This window comes from Chiloscyllium plagiosum, chromosome 34 (assembly GCF_004010195.1).
Source record: "Chiloscyllium plagiosum isolate BGI_BamShark_2017 chromosome 34, ASM401019v2, whole genome shotgun sequence".
Classification (NCBI taxonomy): domain Eukaryota; kingdom Metazoa; phylum Chordata; class Chondrichthyes; order Orectolobiformes; family Hemiscylliidae; genus Chiloscyllium; species Chiloscyllium plagiosum.
Genome location: NC_057743.1, coordinates 31,931,013 through 31,947,358, shown reverse-complemented (window position 1 = coordinate 31,947,358; position 16,346 = coordinate 31,931,013). Strand labels below are relative to the sequence as shown.

The 16,346-nt window shown below is 37.7% G+C and overlaps 1 protein-coding gene across 4 annotated transcripts in view; it reads left to right on the top strand.

Moving 5' to 3' along the window:
- acot7 (acyl-CoA thioesterase 7) overlaps window positions 1-16,346 on the top strand; it is a 273,093-nt gene that overhangs the window by 89,030 nt on the left and 167,717 nt on the right. For 3 of the 4 annotated variants that reach the window (XM_043676080.1, XM_043676083.1, XM_043676082.1), the window contains exons 5-7: window positions 279-393; window positions 7,230-7,244; window positions 12,589-12,675. In XM_043676080.1, the coding sequence (XP_043532015.1) occupies window positions 279-393; window positions 7,230-7,244; window positions 12,589-12,675 (217 nt within the window). The remainder of the gene's footprint in view (window positions 1-278; window positions 394-7,229; window positions 7,245-12,588; window positions 12,676-16,346) is intronic. The other variant, XM_043676081.1, reaches the window with a different exon arrangement.

The window sequence follows — 16,346 nt, the reverse complement described above, 5'->3', positions numbered from 1 at the left end:
AGTAACTTTAAAGGCCTCCTCAAAACCATTATTTTTAATAGTTCCTTGATCAACTCAAGTTGCTAAATGTTTCACTGCTGTGAAGCCTCTTTGGTGGGCATGTTCTTTCAAGGTTCTGTACAATTGCAACTCATTGTTTTTATTGAATTTAAGAGTAAAACTCTGAGAAATTGTTGAGAAGCAATAAATGGTTTGACTAAAATGATCAAAAATGCAGCATAATGAAATAAATCAATTAAAAATTAAATTTCTATTTTTCTTCCTGTATGTTCGAAAAGTATGCAAATCCAGAACAGCAAGAAGAAGGTAGAAAGAGGTATGAAGCTCAGAAACTGGACCGGATAGAGACAAAGCAAAGGAGTGAAGATATCATCTTGCCTGCCATCAATGTGGGTAAGTTGAACATTTATTTCTTTTTTTGTAATGACTTGAGAGATCGCTGTGAGGTAATGCATGTCGAAACTTACCCAGTGGTGGTCAATGTAACACTTAACTTACCTTTGCAAGACAGAGGACAGATGAATCGCCACATTGAAAAAGATGTTCTTTGTTGTACAACATCTAAAATTGACATTTGAAGGTGTCAAAACATTTTACAGTCATTGTTCACAGTGTTCCCCACACAAGCACACTGAAATAGTGTGCAGGAGGAAGATTTCCTGAAGTCCTCACATTCAAGATCCTCAGTTCGTAAGACATGTGTATGTCTTGCCACCAAAGCCTTTGTGACCTGCCAAAAAATAGCATATGATAATGGCATGAGGTTGGGAAAACAGAGAATTTTTCTTTAGCAAAAAGCAGCAAAGTTCATTGTTTTGCAACCTGATTCCTGTCTCCATTCAGAGACAAATGTCTTGCCCCACATGCAACTTTACTTGAAATAGTTTGATTTGTGTTGATCAGTTTCATCACCAGTATTGACTTCAAAGATATTATTTATGAAGCAATTGCAATTTTAAAATGCATTTTTATATGTGTGTTGTTCTAATATACAGGAAATCATCTATTCTGGATATTTAAAGGCTTCATAATACGTAAATATGTATGCATATACAGGTGGCAGAGTGTGAAGGGTCAAAGAAACTGCAGGTGCTGGAATCCAAGGTAGACAAGTCAGCCTCAGGAGGTGGAGAAGTCAATGTTTTGGGTATAACCCTTCTTCAGGTCTCCAGGCAGCATCAGGAGGTGGAGAAGTCAATGTTTCGGGTGTAACCCTTCTTCAGGTCTCCAGGCAGCATCAGGAGGTGGAGAAGTCAATATTTCGGGTGTAACCCTTCCTCGGCTGTATCTTCGAGCCTCCTACTTGTCTACCTTGAGTGTCAAGTGTCAACCATCAAATGTAATTAAGGGGTGGTAGGTATAGGACAGATGTTTGGGGTAGATTCTTTACTCAGCGAGTCGTGAGTTCATGGAATGCCCTGCCAGTAGCAGTGGTGGACTCTCCCTCTTTATGGGCATTAAACGGGCATTGGATAGGCATATGGAGGATAGTAGGCTAGTGTATGTTAGGTGCGCTTGGATTGGCGCAACATCGAGGGCCAAAGGGCCTGTACTGTGCTGTATTTTTCTATGTTCTATGTTCTATGTAATCTCTTTTGCCAGATTCAAGTTGCCATTTACTAGTTCATATCTTGGTCAAAGATCACACCCTATGCTGTGAAAATATTACTTTAAACAATGAGGAACTTAAATAGGTAGCATTCAAATTAAATAACTCATCTTCAAATATTCCTAAGCATGATAAAATAGAAAATGAGACCAGTCATAAAATGCCTGGTGAATTCTTTTCGTTGGAGGACAGACTTCAGTATTTCATTTGCTTTTCTAAGATAGTTCAAGAATTGTAGTTCAAGGATTCCCCTTTAGAAGCTTTCATTTAATCATTTAAATTTAATCAATAAAGTGACATGGTTGAAGTATGACCTGACATTGATGTAGTTACACATCATTCCCAATACTCAGTGTCCTTGAACTAACCTTCTTTTTCTTTTTCCTTATCTCCGTAAGTGTTATCACACACAACTGAACGGCTTTATTCCCGCCATTAAATCACCAATGATATTTTTCATCTGTTTTTTTTTGTTCATTTATCTCTTTTTTCATTTTTAAAAATATGTCCAGAAATGCTCTTACGCACAAATGAATGTTTTTATTCCAGAATTCAAATCATCCATTGTACTTTTTTTCATCTAATAACCACCACCAGTAACTCACCCATGTTTTCCAACTGATTAATTAATATGCAAAACCCAATAAGGACAGTGCAGACACCAAAGGTGAGGGAAAGCGAGGGAAGTGGGAGGGGATTAAAACAAAATAGAGTTAGAGGTGGTTAAACTAGATTTTTCTTCATTTTTTACAATGCTGCAAGAGCACTGAGAGCTGAGGCAGATATATTTTCTAATCCACCCTGTTCAGTGATGTTATGGCACACCTCTGGAGCAGGTGGGACTTGAATACGGATCGCCTGGCTCAGAGGTAGGAACACTACCACTGTGTCAGAAGAGCTCGATGAACTCACTTTTTTTTTCCTTTTTATATCCGGAAGTGCACCTTTTTTCACCATCACCAAATTACCCTGACATTTTCTCATCTATTAATCATCACCAGTAAATCACCCATATTTTCCAATTAACGAATTAACAATGCAAAGCATGTTAAGGGTTTGAAATAACTTTCTCCTAAAGAATTAAAACTATTTGCACCTGTAGTGTGTTATTGAAAGAAAACGAAAAAAGTAGAAGGAACTCAGAACACAACCAATTATAAACATAATTACCAGAAATTTTAGCAAGTTGATTAGATGGCTTATCTGCTGTGTTTTGTTTGAAAGCTGTAGGTCTATTTTTGAGAGGGCACGTGGGGAAAACTGCTGCCAAATGAATGATTTTGAGAAACTACAGTATGCATGCAGGGGCAGAGAGATTGCTGTACAGTATGATGATAATCTAGTTATATCATTAAGTACAAAACCACAATCTAACTAGATACACAGTGATTGTCTTGGTGATTTTTTAAAATATTAAATTGGGTTACTAGGTACATAGTTCCAATTTCTTTCCTCTCCTGACAGCATGGATGTCTTCACTATATAACAATAACTACTGGATAGTGATCAAGAATATTAACGTAGCTGATTTTCCCACCTCTACGGTGAGTTTCAGTGATATGTTTTTTAAGTTGCCGTCTGGGCTTTGCCTTTGTCTTCAGATATAGGAGCAGGATCAGTCCAGTCAACTTCTTGAGCCTGTTGCACCATTTAATTAAATCATGGTTAATTTGAGACTTAATTCCATCTGCCTGCCTTGGTTCCATAACCTTTGATATTTTCCCTAACAAAGTTCTATTAATCTCAGTTTTTGAAATTTTCAGTTGTCCTAAATACAGCAACTTTTATTTTGGCAGAGTTCCAGATTTCCACTATCCTTTGTGTGATCAAGTACTTCCTGAAATCAACCATAATGAACTCACTCAAATTTTAAGGTTATGCCCCTTTGTTCTGGGCTCTCCCACTAGAGGAAATAGTTTATTTATATCTATTCTATCAATTCATTTAATCATCTTAAACACCTCAATTAGATCACTCTTTAATCTTCTTATGTATCCTCATGAGATTTCTAAGCATTCTACTGCCTTGTTTTCAGTTAATTGTACTTTTTGCTCCACTGCTATTTCGAGTCTGGAATAGTTTGAGTTATTTGCTGCTTTATACTGTGAAATACTTGTGGTTTAGCAATGCCTTTGTATGGCATATATGACTCTAGTCAAAAAGTGAACAACACCATGTTATAGTCCAACAGATTTATTTGAAATTACAAGCTTTCGGAACTCTGTTCCTTCCTCAGGCATGGTAAGATAAGGAGGTATAAGACACAATATTGAGAGCAAAATGTTAACAACTTTAAAACTAGCTGCCCTTCTTGAATCCTTTAATCAATTAGGAGGTAGATTCCTGATTAAAATGCAAAATCTAGATTCCTTTCAAGTCTTTGTCCCTAGATAACTAAAGGTTTTATCAATGTACATGGGGTGATATCTCAGGTCAGACAATGCACTTCAGGTGTGAGGTCCCATAACATTTAGTTATGTTTAAAGCTAAGGTCCGTTTTTTTTTGATAAAAAAAATCAATAAAACCAGACCTCAAATTAAAACATAGATTCAAAGTGGGATCTCACACCTAAAGTGCGTTGTCTCACCTGATATATCACCCCTAGTATATTGATAAAATCCTTAATTATCTAGGGACAAAGACTTGAAAGGAATCTGGACTTTTCATTTTAATCAGCAGTCCATCTCCTAACTGATTAAAGGTTTCAACAAGGGCAGCTAATTTTAAACTTGTTAACTTTTTGCTTATAAATACTGTGTCTTATACCTTTCTATCATACCATGCCTGAGGAAGGAGAAGAGCTCCGAAAGCTTATAATTTCAAATAAACCTGTTGGATTATAACGTAGTATGGTTTGATTTTCGACCTTGCCCAACCCTGTCCACATTGAGTCAAAAAGGCATCAGAACTTTTAAAATTTGGTCACAGATTTGTTAAGAGTGACTTTGGCATGGCAACATTTAGTGCTCACTCCTACATGGTATCTGGAAATGCTTGTAGGCTTCTTGAACTTTCTTGAAAGGCTCCAGTTCTTCAGGCCTAAAGCTGGCAAAGGCCAGTTTCTCAAGAGCATACCATGTCCTCTTATTCCATGCAGACTTTATCTGTGATACATCATTGTAAGGCAGATCACTGTGATCTGTTCTGTGTTGAGTGTATCATAGCCAACAATTATAGAACTATTTTGGAATTCATGGAAGGTTTAGAAAGTTTTGGAAGCACGAGAAGGCAAAAGTATGACTTCACAAATTATGAGGCCATTGTAGCTTACCCTAAACAAAATCCATTTCTACAAGTTAGCTGTAATGTGATCTGGTATTAAGTACATTGAAATTTCCCTGTGCAATATTGTTTGCGAACACGTGTTTACATTAAATTCTTCTGTTCACGATTTTAACAAAGACACTACTCATTTATTATACATACGATAATGCCTCCAATAAAATAGATGGCGTGAGGATTTGATACAAATGTTAGCCTGACAATATCATATTGCGTAATTTCCAAACTATACGAGCTATACGAGCTGTGACCCTATTGTGTTCCTGAATGAAACGTAAAACTCACTGAAACCTCTTTACATTGGGCATCGAGAGTGTCCAGGTTTGTGTACATGCGGCTGTTATTTGTAAATGTCATTTACCAATGCTATTTTATACTCTCTTTGTTTTGGACTGCAGCAGCTACAAATTGACTAATTTCCTTACAGATTTTAATATTCCAAAGTATACTTGCATCTGAAGTATACTAAGTAGTTTTTAACTTATTTACACCAGCAGTATTTATTTTGCGCTTAAAAATTGCCTTTATTTTGCTGTCAAACGTGTCAGAGAGAAGAGGAAAATCTAGATAGAACTAAATCTGAGAGAGATTCTAGAGGTTGATTTTTGGTGCTTGTGCTGCTGAGGAGTGCCTTGTTGGACATGGATATGCTGTCCATAATTTTCCATTCAGTGTAGCTCCTTTTAAGCATGTGAACTTGGAAAATCAACCCTTGGTGAATAGAAACAAGGAAAAATGAAAATCACAGACTTGGGAAATATGTGTGTGTATTCACAAGACTTCCTCTTCCCTCTCAGCTCCCAATTTTATTTTCTCCCTCTCTCAGAAAAAGAAAAGACTTGAATTTATATAATGCCATAACAGGTGTGTTTCAGTATTGTCATGAATTCAGTAACGTGAATTAATTTGATGGCCAGTTGCTATTATTTATATCAGCAATTGGCATCCAGCTAATAGAGTTGGCTAATATGTTGGAAGAGAGGAACAACTTACAGGGAAACTTAAAGAAGTAGCGAGACAAAACAGTGGATACATTAAGGAAATGTCCATCTCCCATCAAGAAAGGAATTATGAGAAGTGGCAAATGGAGTTTAATTTAGATAAATGTGAGGTGCTGCATTTTGGGAAAGCAAATCTTTGCAGGACTTATATACTTAATGGTAAGGTCCTTGGGAGTGTTGCTGAACAAAGAGACACTGGAGTGCAGGTTCATGGCTCCTTGAAAGTGAAGTTGCAGGCAGATAGGATAGTGAAGAAGGCGTTTGGAATGCTTTCCTTTATTGGTCAGAGTATTGAATACAGGAATTGGGATGTCATGTTGTGGCTGTACAGGACATTGGTTAGACCACTGTTGGAATATTGTGTGCAATTCTGGTCTCCTTCCTGTCGAAAAGATGTTGTGAAACTTGAAAGGGTTCAGAAAAGATTTACAAGGATGTTGCCAGGGTTGGAGGATTTGAGCTATAGGGAGAGGTTGAAAAGGCTGGGACTGTTTTCCTGGAGCTTTGGAGGCTGAGAGGTGACCTTACAGAGGTTTATAAAATCATGAGGGGCATGGATAGGATAAGTAGACAAAGTCTTTTCCTGGGGTTGGGGGAGTCCAGAACTAGGGGGCATAGGTTTAGGGTGAGAGAGGAAAGATATAAGAGAGACCTAAGGGGCAACTTTTTCATGCAGAGAGTGTACGTGTGTGGAATGAGCTGCCAGAGGAAGTGGTGGAGGCTGATACAATTGCAACATTTAAAAGTCATCTGGATGGGTATATGATTAGGAAGGGTTTGGAGGGATATGAGCCAGGTGCTGGCAGATGGGACTAGATTGGGTCGGGCATGGACGAGTTGGACTGAAAGGTCCTTTTCCATGCTGGACATCTCTATGACTCTATAAATGCTAAGTTTATTGAAGATACAACAGATAATATAAGTAGAACTATAAATGGCAATGTGAATTGTTTGGGCCAAATTTCCTGTTTGTTTTGTGTATTCTTGCTATTTATTGCTTTAGCAAATTAACCCATTGTTAATTTGGCAGAGGAATGCCATGTGCATATGTTAAACATTCATTCATTATTTTTTGATATTTTCTAGCCACTTATTTCTTATTTCTTTGTACTATAGTCCACTGGAACACAGGAGGACATGCAAACTACAGAGACCTTTCTACCACATTTACAGTTAATTTAAATTAGTTCAAAATATAAAGAATGTTTTATTCATGGAAGTGAAATATTTTTAATTTCTAGCTAGTATAAAAGATAATACCACATAAAGGATTCATTTCCCTTGAACTACATTAACTTTAGTTTGCTTTTTTCCTTTTTATTGTATCCCCTGGCAGACCGACAATCTAAAGGTAAGCTTTGCCTCATTCTACTGTTAACAGTTCTTTGAATCTCCCTTGTACAATTACTGCTAATCGACAGTTTACTTCTCAAGTTTCAAGACTTTGGACCAATCTTGTATGTGAATATTGCTGCATATTTTGAATGAGAAATTATAAAAAATATATATACAATTTTTCTCCACAAAACATAGGGCGTTCAGAATTTTGATGTTCTGTGTTATTGCTGTTACCTATGCAAGGAACTATAGCAGTAATGGAAGCCACCAAGGAATGTTTGACCATTGGGCTGATATCAGTACAACAGTGAATGGAAAGTATTGGTTCTCCTGTAGGAACAGTAGCAGTTCTTATTGAGAAACGAAGGTGAAGGGCCAAGGCAGTGTAAAGGACACCACCACTATTGAAAGAATTAACATAAAGAACTACCGGTTAGGTTGTGCAAAGTAGGAGAGTCATTCTTGAATTTTCTACACACCTGGCAGATGATTAGGAGTACAATTAGCAGAACACTGAATGTTCTCACCATTTGCCCTGTTGTATACAATAATGTGTAGTCCCAGAGAATAACTGATATATAGTCCCAGTGGACAGAGTACAGAGAAATTAATACCTGGAGGCAGAGGAATGCATCGGAATACTTCAACATTATAGAAATAACAACTTTGCAATTGATTCCAAGAATATGGGATAGTTTGACACACTAATGAGATCCTCCAAAGACCTATATGGGCTTGACACTACTTAATTTTAAATGTTGGTAAGCCACTGGTCAAATAATAATCAGTCTCCTAACATTATTGTGAAGAATGGAACAACGCATATTTGCAATTCCCAAGTGAACAATGTGAGTTTCCACTTACAACATGCTTTGTGCCCAACGCTTTTTTTGTACAACTTATGTAGTTGGAAACATTTTGTTTGTTTTTTTTTTGTGAATTACGTATTTTCTCATAGTATGGGGCAGCAGGGTGGCTCAATGATTAGCACTGCTACCTCACAGTTCCAATCCCGTCTCGGGTGACTGTCTGTGTGGGTGTTCTTGATGTGCTCCAGATGCCTCCCACAGTCCAAAGATATGCAGGTGAATTGGCCATGCTAAATTGGCCATAGACTTCAGGGATGTGTCAGTGTGGTGCATCAGTCAGGGGTAAATGTAGAGTAATAGGATAGGGAAATGGGTTTAGGTGGGATACTCTTTGGAGGATCAGTGTGGACTTGTTGGGCTGAAGAGCCTGTTTCCATACTGTAGGGATTCTATGATTCTATGAGTATGAGAGACCCTCTGTCATATGGCTGATGGTACTTTATTCTATTAGAATAGTGTATCCATAATGTATTCTAGTAGACATTTTATAAAACGTGTAAGCTATCTTTATGGCCTCTGATCATGATGACATTTTGTGCTAAATTGTTCTCTACTCTTGATACACAGTGGCTTGTAGATCATAATTCCTGGAAGAGTTGGCTCATTTTATTTTCATTTTACTCCTCATCTGAATGCAGTCACAGTAAAGGTCCATCCCCATTTTGACCCAACGATCTCAGACAACAAGGAAAAAAAGCCAGTGGTTTCCACACTTCAGAACAGACACTGGAACTCTGGTTATCCAGCCTATGCAGGATTAGCCCCTGAAGCTTCAGTTTTTAATTGCCTAAAACTCCATTCATTCTGCTAATCATCTGAATTGTTTTGAATCTTGGCTCTGGTAAGATGGAAAGGACTACTGTCTCATTGGCATATTTAAATGCTAAATCCACCAGTCACAGTGCTGCAGATTTGAATTGCCAGATCCACAAATGTATGCATGGTTTGTTAACTTATGTTAGACCCACAGAACTCCATGAGTGAACATGAGTAGCCCATGAAGCCAGGCTAACCTTTTTTTTGAGCATCCAACATCAAGTATTACTAGACTTTAAATAGGTTTCCTGCCTTGAGGAAGAGACATATTGAACTTGAAACATTAAGTCAGTTTCTTTCTCTGATTTACTGCAACATTTTGCTTTTGTTGTTCGATTCGACTCTGAATCAAGTGAGGGTGATTTAAGTCTGAAGAAGATCATTGTAATAATACACACTCTGAATGGATTCAGTAGTTCACTTTTCATATCAAATCCTTTTAGATAATATTCGAACACTTCAGGCCATAATCAACTATTTATAGGTGACGTCACTATGGGAACTCTTATTTACAAGAAATGCAATACACTCACTTATGGTGTTTACCTAAATTAATTTGTCTGTTTTTATTTTTGCTTTTAACTATCTGGAATTTTACTTAGTTTGGGACAAGGTTAGGCGTTTAGAGCTATTGCAAATATTGTAAAAGATAATTTAATTTCACTTAAAACCTATTAAAAGAAACAGTCTTACATGTAAATTCAAATTTGATTTTCTCATAAAGAAGATTGATAGTTAACAGCATTAGCATTTTAAATCTCAGTATGCTCCCAACTTGTGGCAGAACTGGATAGGACAGGTGCTGATTGATAGTAAATGATAAAGAAGGGCAATGAAAATTAATCAAAACAAAATTGAAGAAATTATACTTATTTGCTACCCAGTTTATCTCAAACTGTGTGTTTGTGAGCCACATTCCTTTTTCTGTTAGATATGTTTGATGGTTGTTTCTTAGAAGAAACTTAAATTAGCAGGAACTGGATAACTGGATAATTGAAATTATAAATTGTGAGCATAAAAAATAAATGCATGTAAATTAAGGAATATGCCCAGCCTGCTGTATTTACATATTCTTTCCCTCACTTCCATGCAAGTCATGGACTTTTAACAATAACAATTGAATGAAGAGTGCACTGAGTGCTGTCTCAGCCCCCTCCACAGCCTCTGCTACCATTCCCACACCTTGACTGCCAAGCCAAATATCTCTTCTGTCACAACTCTATACTGCCTTCTAGTATCTCTGATTTCTTTTGTTGCCCTTTCTGAACTTGTCTTCCCCATGAAATCCACCTCATTTCCCCTTAACTACTGACCACCCAATTGTCCTTTTCAGTTCCCTTGTAAGTTGACATTGTAAGTGGTTTCCTCCTCTTTTAAAGCAACCATAATCTTACAGCCTCCTCCCTAAAAGCACACTATCACCCTTGCCTCATAAACCCTTAAATGGGTTCTCACTTCCAAATATGTATCCAACTTGCCCTCAACTCCTAGTTTGAATTCTACAGACAGCTTTCTACTTCTGCCATTACACCAAAACATGGGATTTTATGACTGTGGCTATGTCGCTTATCCTTGTCTTCCATGATCTATCTTCAGCAGCTGAGACAGTTAATCAAACCATCCCGTTTTCCATTGTCCAGATCTTTGGAACTGTCTATGCTTGGTTCAGTTATGTTGTGCAAGCTTATGGTCACCTTTCTTAATCCCTGCTTTGACACTCATTTTATTGATTGTTCTGCCGTGAAGCAGTTTGGTGTATTTTAATATTGCCTGTTGCAAAATTCAACAAAATTTGAAAAATCATTAAAATCTGTGTCGCAAAGGAAATCTTATATCCTGATGTAACATGTGATCCACACGCAAAACAAATGGGTAAAGATCTTTATCCTGGCTGGTTAAAACAAAAGGGCTTTATTGTGTTCGACTGGGACAACACTACTATTATAGGACAAGCCAAACAGAGAACAGCCAGGGAATTCCTAGATGCATGGCACTCATCCACAGGTTCTATCAACAAACACATCAACCTGGACCCAACATACTGGCCACTGCAGCGGACAGCTGGAACTGACAACCGGAAGCAGCAGAGACAAACCACTATAAATGCCGGAGGAAACATCACAGAAGCGCTTCACAGGAGGCTCCCAAGCACTGAGGATGTCACCTAGACAGGGGACGAAACGTCTGCAACACAAATTCCCAGCTCGGCGAACAGAACCACAACAACGGTTTTATTGTGTGTTGAGGAGAAATTACATTTGAGTCTATGTCTTATCCAATTCATTAGTTTTGGAATTTGTGAAACTGCACTATCCTGACTAACTAGACATTTGAATGAGCAGTTCCACAATAGAGGAAGGTCTTCATGTGAATTTTTGTTTGCAAATTCCATTCTCTTCAGAAAACTCTGATTCTCAAAGTATGGCACTATGCTGATAGCCAGTTGGTACTTTGCCCAATTGACCATGCTTCATATCCTGAGGCGAGACATTAATTATTGCCAGGAATTTCAATTGTGAATGTTATAATTGAACTAGATGTCCTCATTTGACTTCTACACAAATGCACTTCACTGTTGAGCTAAGCAGAGTAGACGCAGCTGATTTTAACCAATTCCAATTTAAATCAGTTGAACGTAATTGGGATGCTATCTTGCCAAATGTCAACTCGCACAACTGCAATCTTATCCCTGTCTGGCCTTTTGATTCAATATCTCACTGGTCAGTACATTTACTCATTCAGTCATTTGTTTTGATATGAATTTAAAATGGGTGTGTCAGTGAAACACAGCAATAGAGCCCTAATCTTTAACCTTACTACCCTTTGGAATGGATGATTCATTATTTTGGTCAGAAGTTACCTTGATTTCCGTCCTGTTCATTTTAATAGGACAAAATCAGACAAGTTGTACAATAGATGGAAGATTGATCAGTTCCACGAGGTCTCCCTTGAGATGACAGATTTGAGAATTACTTCCTCAATAACAGGCATTTGAGAGTTGGAAGAATTCTGTATTTATACTGGTGTTTTGATACAAAGTGATACAGAAACACAAAGGCAAAAATATGGAAAGTTTATACCACCAGTAAATGAATTCATAACAAGTGTATAAATTTAGAATTGGTATTGGATGCTTGAAATAATGGTTAAAAGTAATATTTTTATCTCAAAGAAACTTGGAATATTTCAACAACTAATGACTACTAAAGCTGAGGAATTCAGACAATTTAAGTGATATCTTTTTTAAAGTCTGTCCATTTAATAAACAACCTGGGAAAAAGCCGAGAAATGGAATAAGAGTGCCAGTGTACAGCTGACCAGAACACAGATACGATGTACCCAACCTGTAACCAAATATCTTTAATTTTTTCAACTTTTGTCTGACTTAAACACTTGTGAAATATATTTCATTTTGTTGAAGGTGCTACATAAATGAAATTTGTTGCATTTAATTCCATTTCTCTGCATGAGGATAGTACTGCACTGAAGAGTGTCTTCAGTTGATGAATTGACAAGCAGATTGTGAATATGATGGCACTGTTGGTGTAAAGTGAATTGGAGGTCACCTTGCTGATTGACCAAATAATCCAATTTTGCTCAAACTTATAAAGAGTGTATTTCTGTTGCAGTTTCAATGATCAAGTATTTTTCTGTTACTGTCTTCTATTACAGAGCCATATACTGTAGGATACAGCCAATCTAGTCTGATTCACCTTGTGGGACCATCTGACTGTGCCCTCCATAAATTTGTTCAAGGAGGTAAGGTACCACTATGTCTGATGATCTGAACTCAGTATCTATGCTGCTTGATAACTGCTCCTTTAGCCCTGTAAAGGCTGAAGGTATAAATACAACTCTTGATTTGTGCATGTATGGACAACTGGAGGGTTTCTATCAGAGATCTGATCATATCATCTTGCATTAAGACATGGCTTTGACTTATAGAATTTCCATTGTTCAGCATTTTGTTTAGCATTGTAAAATGTTTCATTGGAGCAAAGGGTTTATTTAGCTTCATTGTGTGAATCATTATCAATTTCTTTTTAAAGCATGACCACTATTACTAATAATCTTCAGAGGCTTTGCTTCTAATGTGGGGTATCTCTTGCTGAGAACAAAAGTTAGAGGAAAGCTGCAAGTCAGGTATGCTAACCTTGAGTGAGCAGAATGCAGAGAAATCCTTTCTCAGAGGGAGTAAATTTGGCTTGGAGTTAAAAGAAAATGAAGTGCTGAAGTAATTGTATTTGTACAACACACAGTATCACCACTATCACAAGTATAAATATGGCTAGTTGTTACAGATGAACTGACGTGCCAATAATCATGCCTTACTGTTTCATAATCCAAAATGCACAAAGTCCTAATTTGACACCAAAGTGACTAATTTGCCTGAATGACTGCTATTCAAGAAAAAAAATCCAACCAGATTCATTTTTAACAGAAACTACTTCTATTTATTGAAACACACTTAATTTTAACAAAATGCAGAGAAAAGAAAGATTTCCTAATCTATTACTCTGCATTTGAACTATACTGTTTCAAAAACACCTAACGACATAGAGTCATTCATGATTAAGATAAACAAATGACAAATGGTTGACAAAAAATGGAACCATGAATGGAAAAAGAATGTAGAAAATTGTGAAGATCAAAAGTTCATATTTCAAGGATGGGTTATACTGTCATCTGTAAAGCTTTCTTTATTTCAATAATTGATCCCATGGATCTAGATCTTTTCTTGTTAGAATTCTTTGTTCTAGGTTTGTTGGCTTTACTGTCTTTTTGTCCACATGAACAAAGAGGAAGAGATAAATGCTTTCAATTTGCGGCTCTGGATGTTTTTCCTGTCTCTGCTGCCCAGGCATTTACAACTTTGTAAAACTCTTAAATTTAGCCAATCTGAAGGCTGTCATCAGGCAGAATTATCTTAATTCAAAAGAAATTGGTGTTGCTTGTCTCAAATTCCCTCCTTCAGTGCTTCAAAAAGCAACATTGTCTGGAGTAGCCAAAAATATGTAACATTTTATTTTCAAGTTACAATTCTGTCCTAGTATTTTAGCTATATTGCAATATAGCCTCCGTTATGGTTTATAGTCCCTAAAAATTGAACAAAAAGTGTGGTCCCCTAATAATAATAAGAAATATAATGTTTTATTAGAATGGATGAACTTGAATTGCTCGTGACTACATGAGCTATCACAACCAGTTTATCAAGCTGATGGATTTGCGTGTAAAATGATCAGTTATGAATGCATTAATCAGAATGATGATGTCATAGAGGTTACCAGCAGCTTTTACATATTGTTTAGATGCAATTTGACATTGGGTGCCTCAGTGAATTTCGGATAGTATTGACAGATTTACCCTGAAGACTAAAGAACCTGTTGTAACTTACACAATATACCGATGAGCTAAATCTGAGCTTTTCTGTCTCTGGAAAGTTAGTTGCCTAACCTTAACACCTCTGGCTGTACATAAATCAGGCTGTTAGTTTCTTTACAGAAGCATGGAAAAAGCACTAAGACAAGTTTCCTTGGGATTGTTGGATGGTATCTCATGTTGCTGATCAAACCAAGAGACTGATATTTTGCTTGTATTCATTACTGTGGCCAAAATTGAGCAGCTCATTCTTATTGCTTAAGACAAATGGGAGGGTATTTAGAATAAATGTTTCATGATAAAAAGCCCTGTGAGCGGGTGGGTAGTCTTAAGGAGAAATATGTTTTGTTGAAAGCACCCTTCCATTTTCTAAGAGAAAAGAATAGTCTCATGAGAAGATTGAATGATGGCTGTTTTAAAAAAGATCCATCAGTTTGATTCTTGGTATGGAAATCCTTAACTCAGATCCGCGATATCCTTGAAGAGCGATTGATTGGAAAGAGTTTGATAGTTGAACAGACCTCTATTTAACTTCAGCAGGAAGACCTCAGACAGTGGTCTTTCCTCACTTAACATGGCAGCAGTCGCCCTAAGCTTCAGTGTGTCCCTCAGCATGTAGTCCTGGACCTTAAACGTTCTATCACACAGGTTTCTGAAGGCCTCAAGACTGTCAATAGATCTGAAGTTGTGGCCCCTGTTGTTCTAGTACAGCAGTTTTGGAATACAAAGCAATACACCCAAATGTTGTTTTCACTGCAATGGTCTAATGTAGAAATATGACTTGAGTATAATATCAACTATTAAAAAAGAAAATCAAAGAATGAAAGAACCTTCCCAGAATAAAACCAAAATACTGTGTATACTGCAAATCTGAAATAAAAACAGAAAGTGCTGGATCTGTTCAGCAGGTCTGGCAGCACGTTTAGAACGAGAAACAGAGTTAAAGGATGGAATCTTATCGGGACCTGAATGACATGAGCTATGGCGCAAAATCTGAGAGAATCACATGACATGCCTGGTGAGGCCCTCCTCACATGTTGCATTTTCTTCTCGAATCCCAGGAACTAAGACAGGATTCTCACTAGAGAGTTATGTTTATTAGTGGGAATTATTGCTTGTTATCACATCCACTAACACTGAATCTTGCTTCATTGATATACAGGTTCTTTTTTTATCATAGGTCAAGTAGAAACTAGAAGCTGAGAATCCCTAATATGAAAGCCTGGGCAGGTACCTGGCGATTTCAGCTCTTATTTAATTCCAAAATATACGTTATTCATAAAAATATCTTTATATATGTATAGGTGCACACACATAGTCACAAACAATATCTAGATTAGAGTGGTGCTGGAAAAGCCCAGCAGGTTAGGCAGCATCCGAGGAGCAGGAAAATCGACGTTTCGGGCAAAAGCCCTTCACTTACTTTTGCCTAGTCACAAACAAAGTTTGGTTCTGAACGACAGTATATCAAGGAAGCAAACAAACACTGGAGATTGACTGTATCTAAACAACCCAAAGACATCTCTTACTTGAACCAGACTATATTTACAGAGGAGCTGAAAATGTGTTGCTGGAAAAGCGCAGCAGGTCAGGCAGCATCCAAGGAACAGGAGAATCGACGTTTCGGGCATAAGCCCTTCTTCAGGAATGAGGAAAGTGTGTCCAGGAGGCTAAGATAAAAGGTAGGGAGGAGGGACTTGGGGGAGGGGCGTCGGAAATGTGATAGGTGGAAAGAGGTCAAGGTGAGGGTGATAGGTCAGACGGGAGTGGGGGCGGAGAGGTCGGGAAGAAGATTGCAGGTTAGGAAGGCGGTGCTGAATTCGATGGATTTGACTGAGACAAGGTGGGGGGAGGGGAAATACCTTGTCTCAGTCAAATCCATCGAACTCAGCACCGCCTTCCTAACCTGCAATCTTCTTCCCCACCTCTCTGCCCCCACCCCAGTCTGGCCTATCACCCTCACCTTGACCTCTTTCCACCGATCACATTTCCGACGCCCCTCCCCCAAGTCCCTCCTCCCTACCTTTTATCTTACCCTGCTGGACAAACTT